Source organism: Xyrauchen texanus, chromosome 20, assembly GCF_025860055.1.
Source record: "Xyrauchen texanus isolate HMW12.3.18 chromosome 20, RBS_HiC_50CHRs, whole genome shotgun sequence".
In the NCBI taxonomy this organism is placed as follows: domain Eukaryota; kingdom Metazoa; phylum Chordata; class Actinopteri; order Cypriniformes; family Catostomidae; genus Xyrauchen; species Xyrauchen texanus.
This window is the reverse complement of record NC_068295.1, coordinates 14256600-14276005: the sequence shown is the minus strand read 5'-3', so window position 1 is coordinate 14276005 and position 19406 is coordinate 14256600. Positions and strand designations below refer to the sequence as shown.

The window sequence follows — 19406 nt, the reverse complement described above, 5'->3', positions numbered from 1 at the left end:
CTGTATGATGTAAACTTGGCTTTCCGTCTTTGAGTGATCATGTAAAATAACAAGTTGCATTCTTTGTATTCGAAACCATGTGCTGTTTGTTCAGGGTTTTATTGATTTAAGGGGTCAGCCTAAATTTTGTATATCAAAAAGCGTTTTATTTTTACTGAGTTCCACTAAATATTAGAAAGTACTGTGTCACTGACAATTTATAACTTGTTCAGAATATTGTGTGTGTTCGATATAGCAATACAATTATTTATTTTGTTAATTTCATTTAATTACATATTTGCGCAGATTGGAGGTTATTCTGAAGCATTGGTCTATTTGGTTGTGTACACTAATGAGCCAAAACATTATGACCACCTGCCTAATATGCTGTTGATCCTCTGTATGTTAGGGATGGGCGATAACACTTATTTTATTTTCGATCCGATACCAAGTACATTTAGGCCAATATTGCCGATATCAATACCTCCTATTACATAAAATCTTTATGATGAAATGAGTAACTTTATTATTACTTCCATTTTGTATATATTTATGGGCCTAAATAGAAAATGATTAGACTGCTTTGTTTACCCTTTTAAAAATTAGTAAGTCTAAGCCACATATAAAACCTCAAAAATTAACCATAATTATTATTTTATGGTTACTATTACTAAACCCAAGTTACTATATGGATACTACAGTAATGCTGTAGTAAAACCATGGTGAATTGTATCAAAACTTTGGTTACTGCCACAAAAAAAAACAAAAAAAGTCGTGGTTACTACAGTCGTGGTTACTAGTCATTGTTAATACAATATTACTACAGTAAATCCATGGGTAGTTTTCATAAGGCTATCATTTAATACCGAGGATTAAATATCGTTATAAATATTTTAACAACTCTGAAATTAATTAATCCTGTAAAAATTAGCACACAAGCCCATTATAATACATGTCATATCTAGGTTTGTCATTACTTAGTGTAAATAACTCCAGATGCTGTTTTTCTGTCATTACCTCAGGAAAGCACTGCTCCCTATCTGAACAAGTGCTATGGCTGAAAGGGTAAGTGCTGTCTGTGACTGCTAGTGTATTTTAGTAGTTCTGGTGCGTCAAGATGAGCAGAAGAAAAAATTGTTTGCTCATATAATACTTTTTTCCACTTTGAAGCTTATGAGATGCATTCATATTCATGTAATCTAAATAATAAGATCACTTGTTTAAAAAAACAACAACTTTAGAATCAATGTTTTTATGTGAGGATCGATATTCTTGATACCAAATTAGAATCGGAAGTATCGATCCGCCCATCCCTACTGCATGCCACCAAAACAGCACTGACCCTCCGAGGCATGGACTCTACATGACCCTTGAAGGTGTCCTTTGGTATCTGGCACCAAGACATTAGCAGCAGATCCTTCAAGTCCTGTAATTTGCGAGGTGGAGCCGCTGTGGATCGGACTTGTTGGTCCAGCACATCCCACAGATGCTCGACCAGACTGAGATCTAGGAAATTTGGAGGCCAGTGAAACACCTTGAACTCTTCATCATGTTTCTCAAACCATTCCAGAACAATGTGTGCAGGGTGTGAGGTAGGGTGGATTATCTTTCTGAAAGAGGCCACTGCCATCAGTGAATGCCATTGCCATGAAGGGGGGTACCTTGTCTGCAACAATGGTAGGTGGTTTTGGTAGGTGGCACGTGCCAAATTGACATCCACATGAATGACCGGACCCAGGGTTTCCCAGCAGAACATTGTCCAGAGCACTGGCTTGTCGTCTTCCCCTCTGATGCCATCACTTCCCTAGGTAAACGGCACACACGTACACGGCCATCCATGTGATGTAAAAGAAAATGGGTCTCATCCCACCGGGCGACCTTCTTACACTGATCCAAGGTCTAGTTACGATGCTTGTAGCCCATTGTAGGCGCTTTCAACATTGGACAGGGGTTATCATGGGTACTCTGACCTGTCTTCGGCAATGCAGCTCCACACGCAGCAAGGTGCGATGCCCTGTGTGTTGTGACACATTCCTTCCGTAATCATCATTAACATTTTCTTTGACTTCTGCAACAGTAGACCTTCAGTTGGTTCGCACCAGACTGGAAAGCCTTCATTGCCATCGCGCATCGATGAGCCTTGGGCTCTGTAGCCCAAGCCGGTTTGTGGTTTGTCACTCCTCGGACCTCTGTCGGTTGGTAGGAACTCCCCACTGCTGACCGGGAGCACCCCACAAGCCTTGCCGTTTCAGAGATGCTCTGACCCAGTCGTCTGGCCATAACAATTTGACCCTTGTCAAAGTCGCTCAGGTCTTTACTCCTGCCATTTTCTCCTGCATTAAACACGTCGGGTATGAGAACTGATTGTTCGCTTGCCTTCTAATCTACCCATACCTTAAAATGTTGACTTGTTAGGAGATGATTAACTTTATTTGCTTCACCTGTGAGTGGTCATCATGTTTTGGCTCATCGTGTATATTAGAAATTTTAATTAAATTTTTTTTTTTTTTTTGGAAAATGTTAGGAAATGATGAACTTTATTTGCTTCACCTGTGAGTAGTCATCATGTTTTGGCTCATCGTGTATATTAGAAAGTGTTTTTTTGTTTTCTTTTTGGAAATTGTGGGCGTTAGTTATGTGGCTTCTAGTTAAGTGTGTGTCTGTTAGCTTCAGCCAGATGGTAATGGTTGTGTTCAAAAGAGAAGTCAGAAGGTTTGATAGGTTTATGTGCTTTGTGTATTAAACGATGAATTCGTTTGGCCAGACAACCGTATGGTCTGTGTATGCAGGGTGGGAATGAAGAGGCCACTCTATTTGTGTGTGAGTGTGTGGGAATGTATACATGTGATTAATGGCCTTATGTCTGATTTGAGATTTATACTGTCTGTGTGTGGTGAGAGAATAAAAGTTTCTCTGTGGGATCTCGAGTCTGAATAAACAGACCTGTTTTCAGCTTGAATATACTTCCCTCCCACTAAAGGGCTTTATGTTTTCAAACAGCAGGTGCTCATATTGAATATACAGTAACTAGTTTTTTACTTTGTGTTTCGGCACTGTTCTTCCAGCATGTCTTTTTGAAAATAATGAAACAAGGTCAACAATTACAACAAAGTGCTTCAAATATGGCTGTTAAATTTTTAAGACACAACATTAACTAGTAATCCACATGGTCTGATATTGTTTTCATGTGAAGTATTTGGAAAATGTTATTATAAGTGTAATAAAGATTACAGCTGGTGATGGAGGTGATAGCTTGGTGGTCAAAGAGTGCTTTAAAAGGAATATTCCAGGTTCAATATAAATTAAGCTCAATCGACTGCATTTATGGCATAATGTTGATTACAACAAAAATTATTTATTAATACACTTCCATTGTTAGTGCCTCACTGTAACCAAGATTTATGCTTTTTTTTTTTTTTAAAGAAAGTGATGGATGAAACTGAATTCGTATTTGTGGTAATCAGCACTATGTTACAAATGCTGTCGATTGAGCATAACTTGTATTGAACCCGGAATATACCTTTAACCTAAAGAAGGGGTGATCAGTGAACCTACACTATTGTGCCTTCAGCTATTAGCTCCTGGCTACTCTGGGGAGATTGAACCTTCAGTGAACATACCATGACAAAAAAACTGTGTTTTGATTGTGTGTTGTTCAGCTAAGCGGCAGATAATCCACATAGGTCATCAGCTACAGATGAATCAGCACTGTTTGGACACTGCCTTCAACTTTTACAAGATGGCACTCTGCAAGCATCTGACCAGAGGGCGCAAATCCTCCCATGTCATCGCTGCCTGTCTGTACCTTGTCTGCCGGACGGAGGGCACACCTCGTATCCTTTTGAGAGAATGCAAAATAGGTTTAATAGGTTTACTCGCAATGAAAAATGTTTGTTAGATTTACCCTGCAATAATAAGATAGATGCAGGAAGAGAATGTACAGAATAGGGTAAAAGAACAAGGAAGAGTGTGATCTAAGGCCAGTTCATGGAAAGGAGACGAATGGGGAACAGAGGAAGGACGTTTGAGCAAGAGAGGTCCTCTGTGAGGGTAGAAAGGGGGATGGATGTGTGAGTCAGCCATCTTGAGATGGTCTCCTCATTCCAGTGTCTGCATTCCACACCACACACAGTGTCTGATATTTAGTCATACAGCTTTGAATCTCCTGTGTGTTTAAATGTAATCGTGCACTCTCACACTGACTCACTCCTGGTTGTTATCTTTAGCATGTACTGTATGTGTATAAAATAGTCTGCATCCTGTTTAGCCATCTCTACCAAGAAAACCTAATCTTGTGTCTGAGACGGAGAGAGTATCTTGATTCTATGAGAGTTGGCGTTTTCAGTGTTTTCAAAGAGAGGCAGGAAATGAGGCAGGGTGTGTCTCTCATGAGACTGCATTAGGCCTGGGTTGATGTTAACGTGGTCTGGAACACCCTGATTTGAGTTATATATATTAGCTATACAGTATAAGGATGTAGTTTTGTAATAATCCTTTAAGTTCTGAAGATGTGGCCTAGCTGTTTGTGTTAAGTTTGAATCCAGCTTGCAACATTTCCTTATGACATTCCCCCATTTCTCCAAATAAGTTTTTGTCATCTCCTAACTGTCCCTTTAATAAAAAGTGTCTAAAAGCAAACATTTTGAACTACATAAGAAAAGTACTAGTTCACTAATTTTGAGTGGATGTGAACGTGTGATCTTCAGGTTTCTTCTGTTGTGGTAATTGCCAAATAAAATAGGCCAAGATCATGGGTTCAATTTGCAGGGAACACAAACTGATGAAATGCCTTGAATGGACTAAGTCACTTTGGATAAACGTGTTTGCCTAATGCATGAACGTAAATAAAAATGCAGTCCAGCAACACAACATGCAATAGCATTTGGTGGATGGATGGACTTTTAGTTAATAAACTCTCGTTTATTCTGTAATATAAATATACATGTAAATACAGGGTGATTTTCTTTAGCTTTATTCAGCTTTCATCTTCCTTTCTAACAGTAATGCACCTGCAACTCTCTTTTAAGTGTGAATTTGAATATCCATGGCAAATGATGCTCACATTCACTTGTCCCAAAAATGACAGAAGCAGACACTGTTTATCTTTCCATTTCTCAGAGATTACATAATATACGTGTTCAGTCAGACATCTGGTGGGGTTATATAAGAACTCCATGAGAGAGCCTTCACTTTCTGCCCAGGAGGGTAAGGTGTGTGGGTGTGTTTGTGTGTGAGAGAGGGGGAAACCATTGTTAGTTGGTCTAAAACCAGATCAAAGTAACTTTCAGTTGTTCAAAAGTAAAACATGTATTTTTAAATGCCGTTAACTGGTTCATTTTGTGAAACCAAAAACCAATGAGTTTATTACAGGAACTTTCTGGAACTACACAACTTCATTCTTTTTAGTAGAACACAAGCATATGCTTTGATTCTGAAGGAAGCTTGCAGTGTGACGCATTAATTCAGATTTGATGCTTCCGGGTTTTGACTGAGTACCAGATCTGTAATTAAAACAAATAATTTAAGTAAAATAAAATAGTTAAACAATTAGTCAATAATTAAAATTATTAGCATAAGGTGACTTTTAGTCCAAACAGCCCACACAGTGTGTGGGTTTATGCAGTAGAGAGAGATTTAGGTTATTAATTGATTTTAGATGGCCAGATATATATTTTAAATATTTGTGGGGATATATTTGATATTAAGAATATATTTATTGTAAAGACATTCATTTATTTAGTCTTGTTTACTATGCTTGCTATGATTTCTATGTGGAACAAAATAATTTCTTATATTTTCGCTTATTTTGAGCATGTTTTTCCAGACCAGGTTGCTTGTTTCTCTTGTGAGATCTGGCAACACTGCAGTTGGTATATCCCCCACCCTTAGCTCAGAGTACTATAATTTTAAAAGAACATTATTAAACATTATTTTAGTTCGTTCTAACCCGTTACCAATTGGAAAAGAGGCTGCGGAACACCGAAATGAAAAAATACAGTTTCTGCTCAGAATGAACCAAAATGAAAAAGAATGAGTTTTTGATTCAAACCTGAATTACTTTCTTCTGTGGAACACAAAAGGAGAAGTTAGCATTTTGCCACCATTCAATGAAAGTGAATCATAGGATGTGGGTGAGTAAATGGTGATGTCCCTTTAATCATATCTTTCATATTTTAAATCATAATTTGTAAGAGATTTTTTCCCACCACACAGATCTGATATTTGTTATCAGTCAATTGATTAAGGACAACATTAATGGCCTTTTGCTAATTTTGCAATATGTGAAAGTCCTCCAAGGGTAAATCTAATCCTGATGCTATCCCACATTTTAGGATTATCTCTCGTTGTTGCCAGGGTGACCATAAATCCCACAATTATGTTTTATGGGATGTTTTTAATACTCCCAAGACCTTATTGGACAGGTGAGCATGTCTCCATGGACACTGAGTATTCAGTTGCCAGGAGACGGGTAATTCCAGAGTTCAGGAGGTGGCGTTTCAATGGAGCTCTGCTCAGAGAGAAAATCTGACCAAAATCTCATTAATTTAAAGGTTGTTTAAAAACAAACAGCCTGTACCTTCTCCCTTTTGCCTGTCAGTCTCTTACCCCAGTGGATTTTATATCATTATTGCTATATTTCTTTGGTCCTTCTACTCTTTCCTCAATACTTATAAATGCATTAGACATCAAATGAAGACATAGCAAATCTGTAAATAAATAATCCTGTATGATTTCCTCAATGCACTTTCTCAGACATGCTGCTTGACCTGAGTGACCTTCTGCAGGTTAGTGCAGGGTTTTTTTTTTTACACTTTATTAAACTATATGTGTGTCTGCATGCATCAGTGTTTAGGTATATTAATGTTTGTGCATGCATGAGTGTGTGAAAGGCATTTTCTTCCAGCTGGTGTGGCCGTTTTATATTTTTACCCTCGCAGCTGTCCTATTATCCCCCCCCCCCCCCCACACAGACATACATAACACACAGACCCTGTCCTCTGTGGTCTTTGAGTCATTAGGGGATTTTACCAGAGAAAGGACCCATAAATGCCTTCACTCTGCCCAGACAGATGAGCTCTTTTGAGGTATATATAAGGCTGTCACCTCCTCTCTCGGGTCAGGTGTGTGTGAGGGTCATTCCACTTCTCAGTGGCCATGACCTCTGACATCAACTAAAAAAGTCCGCTTTAATGTGGCGGGGCCCAGATGGAAGAAACTAGGCCGACGTGTGTGTGTATGTGTGTAAGCACATTCTTTATGGATATCCTTTTTAATACTGCAGGTGGTCTAAAAAGAAAATCAATTAATTATATGATGTTTAAAGCTTGTTTTATGAAATATTTTGTTATTGTAGTTCATTCTCTAAGTGAAAGAGACAGATATAAAGTTTGTGAGAAAGTCAAGACTCTGCAGCGATGCTGGTGCTGATCCAATCCCCACAGAGCTCTGAACTCAGCAACCCTGAGCATCTGTTAAAATACTGTGTTATCACACGGCTTTCTTTCTCTTTATTCATGTTTTTTTACTCTATCTTGTACGCTTTTGTTCTTACTTTCTCTCTTTTACTCTCACTGAGCACTTTATTAGGTCCTTCTGAGATGTTATTCTGCTCACTACAGTTGTACAGAGTGGTTATCTGGTTTACCTTAGCATTTCTATCATCTCGAACCAGTGGCCATTCTCCATTGAACTCTCTCATCAACAAGGTATTTCCATCCGCAGAACTGCCGCACACTGGATGTTTTTTGTTTTTGGCACCATTCAGCGTAAACTACAGAGACTGTTGTGCATGAAAATCCAAGGAGATCAGAAGTCACTGAATTACTCAAACCAGCCCGTCCGGCACCAACAGTCATGCCACAATCGAAATAACTGATATTACATTTTTCCACATTTGGATTATGGTTGATGAGAACATTATCTAAAGCTCCTGACCCGTATCTGCGTGATGTTATGCATTGCACTGCTGCCACACAATTTGCTGATTAGATAATCGCATAAATAAGTAGCTGTACAGGTGTACCAAATTAAGTGCTCAGTGAGTGAACATTCTGTCTCTGTCTTTCTCCTTTCTCTTTTTACTAAAAATGTGTGTCCATCTATTTCATCCTTTCTTTCTTTACCTTAGGTGAATGTGTATGTATTGGGAAGAACCTTCCTCGTTTTAGCCAGAGAGCTGTGCATCAATGCACCAGCTATTGGTAAGTTGCAAATATCACAAACAGGTAACATTGCAGTCTTACTAAATTAGAGCTTCTTTCACTTGTACTGGTGCTGAGTATGAGCCTGTGAAAGAGTCATTGCAGTGCTGTTCTTAATATCCGGAGGGTGCTGTGCAACTGCAAATCAAGCTTAGGTTGCAGTGTAAATACATATTTTTGACCTGAAATAAACACTAGATAGATTTGTGCAACTCCAGTGTTCAGTTGTTCTGCTCAGACAACAAACACACGTCTAATGTTTTAAGATTCTTAAAGCCAAAACATTTTAGACTCAAAAGGACATCACTTTCCCAGTTTTAAACCGTTTAAACAAGTCTTATCTGTACATCAAACAAAAGGTGTTACTGTTTTATGTATAGAAGCAAAATGTTTTATGTTTTCAGGCTCTTAAAGCCTCAGTTTTTCAACATACAGCATCAACAAATGTCAACAAATAACCATTAAATGATATGACAGAGCTGTCTATTTTCAAGTGCAAACTGCCCATTTTCTACTGTACACAGGCAGATTATGAATGATTAGAAATAAAATAAGCTTAAATTAAAGTACAGTTGAAGTCAGACGTTTACATACACTTAGGTTGAAGTCATTAAAACAATTTTTTGAACCATATATAACCATAATATTTCCAACAATTGTTTAGACAGATTGTTTCACTTTCAATTGACTATATCACAATTCCAGTGGGTCAGAAATTTACATACACTGTTAATTGTGCCTTTAAGCAGCTTGGAAAATTACATCAAGCCTTTAGACAATTAGCCAATTGGCTTTTGATAGGAGGTGTAATGAATTGGAAGTGTACCTGTGAATTTATGAAGGCCTACCTTCAAATTCAGTGCCTCTTTGCCTGACATCATGGGAAAATCAAAAGAAATCTGCCAAGACCTCAGAAAAAAAAAATTCTCCTTGGGAGCAATTTCCAAATGCTTGATGGTATCACGTTCATCTGTACAAAGAATAGTATGCAAGTATAAACACCATTGGACCACACAGCCATCATACCCTTCAGGAAGGAGACGCATGCAGTCTCCTGGAGATGAATGTAGTTTGATGCAAAAAGTGCAAATCAATCCCAGAACAACAGCAAAGGACCTTGTGAAGATCCTGGAGGAAACCGGTAGACAAGTATCTATATCCACATTAAAATGAGTCCTATCGACATAACCTGAAAGGATGCTCAGCAAGGAAGAAGCCACTACTCCTAAACAGCCATAAATGCCTGACTACAGTTTGCAAGTGCACATGGGCACAAAGATCTTTTCGGAGAAATGTCCTCTGGTCTGATGAAATAAAAATGTAACTGTTTTGCCATAATTACATCATATGTTTGGAGGAAAATTGGTAAGGCTTGCAAGCAGAAGATCCAAAGTCCTGGCAAAATGGCTTAAGGAGAACAAAGTCAAGTTATTGGAGTGGCCATCACAAATCCCTGACCCCAATCCGATACAAAATTTGTGGGCAGAACTGAAAAATTGTGTGCGAGCAAGGAGGCCTACAAACCTGACTCCATTACACCAGCTCTGTTTGGGGGAATGGGCCAAAATTCCAGCAACCTAGTGTGAAAAGCTTGTGGAAGGCTACCCAAAATATTTGACTCAAGTTAAACAATTTAAAGGCAATGCTACCAAATTCTAACAAAGGTGTATGTAAACTTCTGACCCATTGGGAATGTGATGAAAGAAATAATAGCTGAAATAAATCAGTATCTCTATTATTATGCTGACATTTCACATTCTAAAATAAAGTAGTGATCCTAACTGACCTAAGACAGGCAATGTTTTTCTATGATTAAATGTCAGTAATTGTGAATGACTGAGTTTAAATGTATTTGGCTTAGGTGTATGTGAACTTCTGACTTCAGCTGTATATGTTTTAAAACAATATGTTTAAAGAAATAAATTATATTGAGGAGCATTCCTTTATATGTGAATCATATAAGAGTCTGATCAAAGGAAATTCTTCCTCCTCACTAGGCTCAATTCTGTAGTGTCTTGCAGCTACATTGTTAGAAAAGTTATTTACTCCAGAGGATAATCCCTCTGCTCTCTTTTCTCTAATGGATCAGTCCAAGTACTCATGCGTAAAATATCAGCTCTGGAATTTGTCCCCCTTGCACCCCTGTACCATTTGTACTGTCAGAGGAGCACTGAAACTGAAAAGTGACTTTCCCACACTGGACTTCTGTCATTCCTTCTTGTCCAAAATAACTTAGTTCACTCCCATCTAGAACAGCACTAACCGTGTAGAATGTGTCCTGTTCCACCTGTACTGGGTGCTCAAACCACACGGGAAACGTCAAGCTAGAACCATCTGAGACAAACTTGGTCACATGTTGGGCTAGGAGCACTCCCTGTCTCTTCAGTTCAATTCTGACACTATATTCTGCTTTCCCGCCACTGGAGCCATAGAGACTGAGTCCAGCGATAAACACGCATTTGTCCACAGCAAACTGGATACTGTCACATCGCCCACGGTAGCGCCACTGGTTGCTCCGGTAGGCGGAGGATTGAAACCGATGACAGCGTTGTGGTGCCAGCCCCTTTCTTGCGGTAACTGGGAATCCCAGCGACGGTTTTGTAGCAGCCGTATACCAGAGGAAGATTTTGTTTATTTCATCAAGGGTTAAAATATTTGACTGCGCAGCTCCGTCTGCAAATTCCTGCAGTGTCATGGCAGGCAGGCGCACAAGGTGCAGTGCTTTCCCCAGCACAGAACGCTGGTGGTGTGCAGTGGGGCTTAGGCCTTGCCTCCGACACTCTGCCTTGGCCCAGCACAACACCGCCTGGAACACCACAACCTCCTTCACATTCATCGTCTCCCTGTGTAGGATGCTCTCCAGCGTGGGCAGGTCAATCTCAGAGAAACTTTCGCAACGCAGCGCAAGTTCTGCCTGGGCGTCGATCACTTCCCAACACCTCTGAGTGAGCTCCGGCTCTTCAAACAATCGACTCTGAGATAGCAACATGCACGCATTTCGTGCTTCCAGGCTCGTCTCGAGGAAACCCACACATGCTCGAGCCAGTGCAGACACTAGGTATTTCTTGGCAGTGTAGAGAGTAGCCAGCACTGTGTCTGCAGCCAGCTCTATCTCATCACTGTACATGTATCTGATAAAGAAGAGAAAGAAGGGATTAGGAGGGAGAGTTTATGGCAAAATTTACACCAAAATGGGTTATTTCCCCCAAAATGAAAATTCTGTCATCAATAATTCACCCTCATGTTGTTCCAAACTGTTATGACTTTCCATAAAGGATGTTCTCAGTCATAATTCACTTTCATTGAATCTATTTTCCATTCAAAAAAAGTGAACCTCCAACAACATGAGGATGAGTGAATGTTAACAAAATTTGTTTGGGTGGGTGATCTGTTTTATTGCAGTAATGGTCTCCTATAGTTTATAATTCAAGAGATAATTCACCCAAAAATGGAAGTTCTCTCATGATTTACTCACCCTCACACTTTTCCAGATTTGTATGACTTTCTTCTGCTGAACAGATTTTTAGAAGAATAACTTGGCTCTGTTGGTTCATTCAATACAAGTGAATGGTGACCAGAACTGTGAAGCTCCAAAATACACAAATGGAGCATAAAGTTTTTCAAAGACTCAAGTGGTTTAATCTATATCCTCAGAAGAGATATGATTGGTGTGGGTAAGAAACGGATCAATATTTCACTTTTTTTTATTTATTTTTTTACTATAAATTCTCCTCCCTGCCCAGAAGGCGATATGCACGAAAAAATGTGAATCACCAAAAATAAAATAATGTGGAAGGTAAAGTTCAGATTATTAGTAAAAAAGGAAACATTTATCTGTTTCCCACCCACACTTATCATATCTCTTCAGAAGACATGGATTCAACCACTGGAGTCATATGGATCACTTTTATGCTGCCTTTATTTCTTTTTGGACCTTCAAAGTTCTGGCCACCATCACTTGCAATGAATGGACCAACAGAGCTGAGATATTCTTCTAAAAATCAACTTTTTTGTTAAGCAAAAGAAAGTCATACACATCTGGGATGGCATGAGGGTGAGTAAATGATGAGAGAATTAAAAATTTTGGGTGAACTCTGCCTTTGACCAAAGCTAATCTGTTTAACGTATATACAGGCAATCATGCCCGTCCACATTCTGCTTCTTTAAATAGTGACGACTTTGGGCTTTCTCAGGGAAAATGGTACATCATTCACATTCACAATCCAATAAACGATCTGTGATTGCTTTGAAAAGAAGGCAATTCTTAAACCACGACATCAGTGTCGGGGCCTCTGTAACCCATCTGTGTTGCATGGCATGAAAGCGGAGTCAGCCTGTTATTAATGCCCAGATGTGATTAGTGAGTGAGTCTTACTTGAGCAGGATGAGAAACGCAGCGGGTTCCACATCTGGAATATGGATATCAGAGTCCCCTTCTGCGAGATCCCCATAAAACATGGCACAGAAAACAGAGCTCCCCACTGCCAGCACATACTGAAAAAGAGAGACGGAAGTCAGTGTTTTAACTAGTTATGAGGTCTTAAGGGAACAAAAGGGAAGGATGTGTAGACTCACCTTGTGCGCCGGGACCCTCTCGGATTCACCGGTGGGACCAACGATGAAATGAACGTCTGCCATTTGTTCATTATTGAACATTAGTGCATTTCTGGATTTAAAAAAAAAATTAGCTTTAATGTTATAGGTAGAAAACTATAGCGAAATGTTACATTTCATTATTAAACAGAATATATTTAATGTGAAGAAATATAATAAAGCATTTTAATGAATATTCATACATTTAGGCTATATCACTTATTGTTTAAAAAAAAAAAAAAGGCATGCCTTTCGCGTAACGTGGGATGCGCGGACTGCCAGCTGGGAATCACCACATTGTTGTTGTTTATGTTTTGCTCTGTCGTCGGTGTCGTGGCGATGGACGTGGTGGTATGCGTAACCGGCTCCACGCTCTTCTTCTCGGGTAAGTTCAGCATCACGGTCCCGTTCTTCGGCACAGTGGTAGAATCGTTCACTGAATATAGTTCTGCTGCCATCCTTTGCTTCAGGGAAATATTTAAGATGTTATAGCATACAGACAGCCTGCCAGGGTGCTTGCTTGCCCTTTTCAACTTCTTTAACGTTTCGGGAAGCAAGAGTAAAAAAGACACACATTTCATTATCCGACCATGATGGGACAGTCTGCATTCCGGCGCAGCGGGCATCAGAACAAAAAAGAATTTGCCAAAATATCTAAAAACAATTATCAGCAGGCTTTATCGATGATATCAACAACCGTAGTCCGTGATTCCGAAGTATTCCGTGCCTTCCTTTTAGGAAAAAAAATTAAAAGCCTCCACGATCCTTAAAAGGTGTTGAAAGAAAGACAAACATTTAGGATTTCAGCTACCATTTCGCGGAGATCACCTTTTCTTTTCCTCAATCACATCTTATCCGATCGAAAAATATAACCCCCATCAAACCCCAAGAAATGAGAGTCTGCCGATGTTTCCTGCTGTAGCCTTTAAAATGGCCAAGTAAGTCTTTCTCTCTGCCGTGTTCACACGAAATGAAGTTTGACTGTTTATTTTAATCTCTCTCTCTCTCTCTCTCTCTCTCTCTCTGACGTCAGGAGTGTAGGGTTGTCTCTCCATCCCTCCCAAAAATCGCATCTGCCCTCTTTAAGGTTCTCTGTGGGCTATGTGGGGATGAGGATATTTATTCTTTATTTTTACACAATGTCTGTTTGTAAGTGTACATTAAACGTTATCTCGACGTTTCCTCTAATGATCCGAGTGTTTTCTTGCACATCAAAAGTTCCTGTATTTATTTGCCGTCTATTTCAATTTAGTTTAAATATGTTTATATTGTATTTAAGGTAAATATATCACTTAATATCATAAGGCCTATAGAGTTTAATAATGATGACCGGAAATGTTTCGCGTGTTAATTGTATATTCGCGTGTCTGCGCGCTGAAAATGTTCACGAAGAAACTTGCGCTGTGTTAACGTAACATTTCATTAACAAATGGCTTAATAGTACAACGAATAATAGAAAAGACAACGTGTGCTCTTACCACGGTCGAAGTGAAATATCTTCAAATCCTGTATTGCACAAGCTGTTTGTTTTCATCTCACGCAATGTGATCGACTCAGCGATGTCAACGATTTATTGCTCCGGCTTCAGGGTCCATGTCGGTCGTGATGGAGTCTAAAACGGGACGAGGGATGGACTTGGTTCGGGAATGCTGCTGCGCACGACTGTTTTCCGGATTACCATTAATGTCCTAACGCAGTATGATACACTCTCTCTCTCTCTCTGTAGCTCCTTTTTTCCCCTCACAGACAGTACAGAGGGATCTAAGCGGTTTTGTGAACATATGTGAACATCCTTTTTTCCAGTGTTATTGGGAAATGATCAGAAAATGTTGGTCATGTTACCATTAATTCTCTTGCTGTTAAAACATTTTATGCATTGAGAAACGCCTTGTTTCACTGTTCTAATCAATTTGCAGTGTTTTTTTTTTATTCTTATTATTTTTATCCCCTTTTCTCCCAATTTGGAGTGCCCAATTCCTACTTAGTACGTAGGTCCCGTAGTACGTAGGTCCCGGATTGAGGCGCGGTTACTCGCCTCAATCCGGGTGGTGGAGTACAAGTCTCAATTGCCTCCGCATCTGAGACCGTCAATCCACGTATTTTATCACGTGGCTCGTTGTGCACAGCGGAGACTCTGCATGTGGAGGCTCATGCTGTTCTTTGCGATCCACGCACAACTTACCACGTTCCCCATTGAAAGAGAGAACCACTAATAATGACCAGGAGGAGGTTATCCCGTGTGACTCAAACCTCCCTAGCAATTGGGCCAATTTGGTTGCTTAGGAGACCAGGTTGGAGTCACTCAGCACAACCTGTAGTCTGTTAAGATTGTTTTTATTCACACTGGCTGAAGAGAGCATGACTTTAAGCACAACATTCCGTAGGTGTCTGACACCCGTGGCCAAAATCAAGTTGTTCTGAACTGACTTTAATATACAGCAATAAGAGTCATTTTAGACCCATTTGGTGACTGTGCTGACTGTTACGACATTGCAGAAATAGAAACCATTTAAAAAATACAAAGCCCTGCCGATGTTGCTCATCGCGTGTCACGGCTGGTTAGGACAAGCCAGTGTGGGTAAGCCAGATTTGACACAAATCATAAAAACTTTACTGAACAGAAAATGCGACAGAGTTCTAGAAGTACTCAAACCTCATTAACCTTACTTGAATTTCTTTCGATCAATTTAAGTCAGTTTCATTCAGCCAACATAGTTATTTTTTTTTTTATTTACAATATGGACTTTACAATTCAAATAGCTGATCCTGCCAATACTTAAATAATGCTTTTTAATTAGCTGACAAATAAGAACCGTTTTGTTCTCATCATTTGCAAATTTGTTATCACAACAATTATATTCACAGTTGCTTAAACTAAAAAGATGAGAGAGCCATGTGTTATATATCATTGGAATGGTATACATTTAGGATGCAATGAGCAAATTTGTTTCACTCAGAGGCCAAACTGCAGTGAGTTGTACTTTATGAAATTCCCACAGACTAACAAATATAATCAGGAGTGTTTTGTCACATTTTTTTATAACATGAAGTGTTATACAGATAACATCCACATATGTGCTTATCTAAAGGATTGGTATGCTCCTGAACACTTAATATTAATTTATTTTGTAGTCCAATACATTAATTTCCAATGGCAGGTACATTTTCACCGGGAACACAACATGTGTAATAAATTGAAATAAAACCAAAAATATATACATTTTAAATCAAATAAATCTATTTTTTTGTGTGTGTTTTCAGATACCATATGTGAACAAAGTACATTTTTCCAATTGGATTAAGTAAAAAAAGAAAAAGTTCCAGGTCAAAATGAGCTTTACCCGGTACACAATATAAGGGTTAAATACCAATATAGCAGAACATTAACAAATCATCAAAACATTAAAGAAATGCATAACATAACATTTATTTTCAACATTTGTTCACCCCATCCAGTCCAATGCAAAGCATGCTGGAAAATGGAAATCCCCTGCCCAGCTTCAATGCTACAAAAAGTATTAATGTAGTCCAAACTCAAATGGATTAAGTAAATTCATTTTAACTATTTTAATTGGATAAAACGCAATGAAATCAAGTTGTGACAATGTTATAGGATTGTGTTGCTTTAGTTCATTTTAATTAAGTAAACTTAACAACCTGCTAAAAAAAAAGGTCTAGATATACTCTGTATGGCTTAATGATTTTAAGATTTGCTTTGGTACAGATCCGTGTCTTTATATTCCACGTTTTGCACAAATGCTGGAATTCGGAGAGAAGAGCCATGAGGTCTCAATGACAGCACTGCGTCTTCTGCAGAGAATGAAGAGAGACTGGATGCACACGGGACGAAGGCCTTCGGGCCTCTGCGGAGCAGGTAACCATGGAAACCCTCCCCTAACGGTTCAACCTCTTTAATGATGTGAGCTAGTATAGGGTTGCTTTTTTATATTCGGAAAAGCAAACACTCATACACCATCACTGTGCAACATCCATGGGTCGAATCACTTAAATTTGAATTGACACTCCTGAAAACCCATCTGGAACTAAAAGTTTTGTACCTGGTATAGGCAACATTTCAAGGTCTCATCTCACACATTTGCTTAACTTCCTCTTCACTGATGTGCACCACATAATGATGTGTAATTAGATCAGGTCATTCATCTAATGCAGCTCCCAAGTCACAACTCACTCCTGATGAAAGAGAATGATTTTTGGCAGAGTGTTGGTTTCACACTCAGTGAGGCCAAATAATTATTTTTGCACTGTAATTGCCTAATTTCTGCCTTGACATTTCTGTACTTTGTTTTGATGAGATTTTGTCAGTAACCATTTATTTTCCTGCTACAGTCTCCATCTTGTGTAACTTTACAGTCCACTAAGGTAGAGTTTCACTCCGTACAGTAATTAAGCTTTTAGAATAACAGACTCCTCCTGCCTCTCAGCTGGAGTGTCTCTGCCACCCCCCTTCACTGCAAAACCTGAATAATTAATCTGCCATTAATCTTTTAGGAGCAGTGCTGAGAAAGAGGAAGCATGAGCCTAAGAGTTTGTTCCACAGTGAGAGATCAGAGACTTGAGAAAGAAAGTCAGACCTACAAAGAGACTGAATGAAAATGAGAGAGACTCAGAATTAAGACAAACAGAGAGGCGAAGACCACTGCTGAGTGCGATGAAAGATTGTTGAATGGTCCTTGTGTAGTAGCTGGAATGCGCATTGGTTTGATGTCCTGCAGGGTTAACAGTAGAGGAGTAGAGCAGATGATTTTTAATGAACATCATGATCCACAAGGATCTAAGCCCAAGATAGCTTCTCTCAGTTAGATGTAGCTGATGCCACTTGACATTTATCAATAATAAAAAAAAAGTGTATATACTATATATATATATATATATATATATATATATATATATATATATATATATATATATATACACTCACCTAAAGGATTATTAGGAACACCTGTTCAATTTCTCATTAATACAATTATCTAATCAACCAATCACATGGCAGTTGCTTCAATGCATTTAGGGGTGTGGTCCTGGTCAAGACAATCTCCTGAACTCCAAACTGAATGTCAGAATGGGAAAGAAAGGTGATTTAAGCAATTTTGAGCGTGGCATGGTTGTTGGTGCCAGACGGGCTGGTCTGAGTATTTCACAATCTGCTCAGTTACTGGGATTTTCACGCACAACCATTTCTAGGGTTTACAAAGAATGGTGTGAAAAGGGAAAAACATCCAGTATGTGGCAGTCCTGTGGGCTGAAAATGCCTTGTTGATGCTAGAGGTCAGAGGAGAATGGGCCGACTGATTCAAGCTGATAGAAGAGCAACTTTACCTGAAATAACCACTCGTTACAACCGAGGTATGCAGCAAAGCATTTGTGAAGCCACAACACGCACAACCTTGAGGCGGATGGGCTACAACAGCAGAAGACCCCACCGGGTACCACTCATCTCCACTACAAATAGGAAAAAGAGGCTACAATTTGCAAGAGCTCACCAAAATTGGACAGTTGAAGACTGGAAAAATGTTGCCTGGTCTGATGAGTCTCGATTTCTATTGAGACATTCAGATGGTAGAGTCAGAATTTGGCGTAAACAGAATGAGAACATGGATCCATCATGCCTTGTTACTGCTGTGCAGGCTGGTGGTGGTGGTGTAATGGTGTGGGGGATGTTTTCTTGGCACACTTTAGGCCCCTTAGTGCCAATTGGGCATCGTTTAAATGCCACTGCCTACCTGAGCATTGTTTCTGACCATGTCCATCCCTTTATGGCCATCCTCTGATGGCTACTTCCAGCAGGATAATGCACCATGTCACAAAGCGTGAATCATTTCAAATTGGTTTCTTGAACATGACAATGAGTTCACTGTACTAAAATGGCCCCCACAGTCACCAGATCTCAACCCAATAGAGCATCTTTGGGATGTGGTGGAACGGGAGCTTCGTGCCCTGGATGTGCTTCACACAAATCTCCATCAACTGCAAGATGCTATCCTATCAATATGGGCCAACATTTCTAAAGAATGCTTTCAGCACCTTGTTGAATCAATGCCACGTAGAATTAAGGCAGTTCTGAGGGCGAAAGGGGGTCAAACACAGTATTAGTATGGTGTTCCTAATAATCCTTTAGGTGAGTGTATATATATATATATATTTAAGGGATAATTCACCCAAAAATAAAAGATCTGTCATCATCTGCTCACCCTCATGTTGTTTCAAACCTGTATTACTTTTTCTTCTGTAGACCACAAAAGAAAATGCTTAGCAGAATTTTACTCACATTCACTTTCATTGCAACTTTTCTTACATACAATGAAAGTGAATGTTGAATAAGATTTTGTGTTTCATGAAAGAAGAAAAGTCATGTGGGTTTTGAAGAAGTAAATAAAGATAGAATTTTCATTTTTGGGTAAACGAATCACTTTAATTCATAGCATGAAGATACTTGTTCACAAAAAGTGTTCAATATCTCAAACTCTACCTCTATTTTCCGTGTTTTATGCACATTCATTTGGACACACACACACACACAGACACATCCTGTGTGGCTTTGGGCATTCTTCAGTTTGTTTGTTCAGAAGTGCATCTGACTCCATGTTTTTTTAATGAAATGAAGTGAAACAACAA

General features: G+C 39.2%; 2 protein-coding genes across 5 annotated transcripts in view; one reads left to right on the top strand and one right to left on the bottom strand.

Annotated features, from left to right (window-relative positions):
* Positions 1-19406, top strand: part of brf1a (BRF1 RNA polymerase III transcription initiation factor subunit a) — a 70434-nt gene that overhangs the window by 11263 nt on the left and 39765 nt on the right. For all 3 annotated transcript variants that reach the window (XM_052150988.1, XM_052150986.1, XM_052150987.1), the window contains 4 exons: positions 3639-3812; positions 6733-6764; positions 8108-8180; positions 16498-16647. In XM_052150988.1, coding sequence (XP_052006948.1) covers positions 3639-3812; positions 6733-6764; positions 8108-8180; positions 16498-16647 — 429 coding nt within the window. The remainder of the gene's footprint in view (positions 1-3638; positions 3813-6732; positions 6765-8107; positions 8181-16497; positions 16648-19406) is intronic.
* btbd6a (BTB (POZ) domain containing 6a) lies at positions 8369-14385 on the bottom strand. 2 transcript variants are annotated; one of them, XM_052150993.1, is made up of 5 exons: positions 14252-14385; positions 13023-13237; positions 12756-12846; positions 12556-12674; positions 8369-11311 (listed from the first exon to the last, which is right to left on the bottom strand). In XM_052150993.1, the coding sequence occupies exons 2-5, from the start codon at positions 13229-13231 to the stop codon at positions 10279-10281; spliced, it is 1452 nt and encodes a 483-aa protein (XP_052006953.1). In that variant the 5' UTR covers positions 13232-13237; positions 14252-14385; the 3' UTR covers positions 8369-10278. The 2 variants fall into 2 exon arrangements, with proteins under 2 accessions (XP_052006953.1, XP_052006951.1); XM_052150991.1 differs by lacking the exon at positions 14252-14385 and having other exon boundaries at positions 13023-13767.

Coding starts and splice junctions, on each gene's coding strand:
- btbd6a (XM_052150991.1), bottom strand. CDS start 13,399: ATGCCCGCTGCGCCGGAATGCAGACTGTCCCATCATGGTCGGATAATG. Junction 12,675..12,755: donor AGAGGGTCCCGGCGCACAAG/GTGAGTCTACAC, acceptor TCTCTTTTTCAG/TATGTGCTGGCAGTGGGGAG. Junction 11,312..12,555: donor GCGTTTCTCATCCTGCTCAA/GTAAGACTCACT, acceptor CTTCTTTATCAG/ATACATGTACAGTGATGAGA.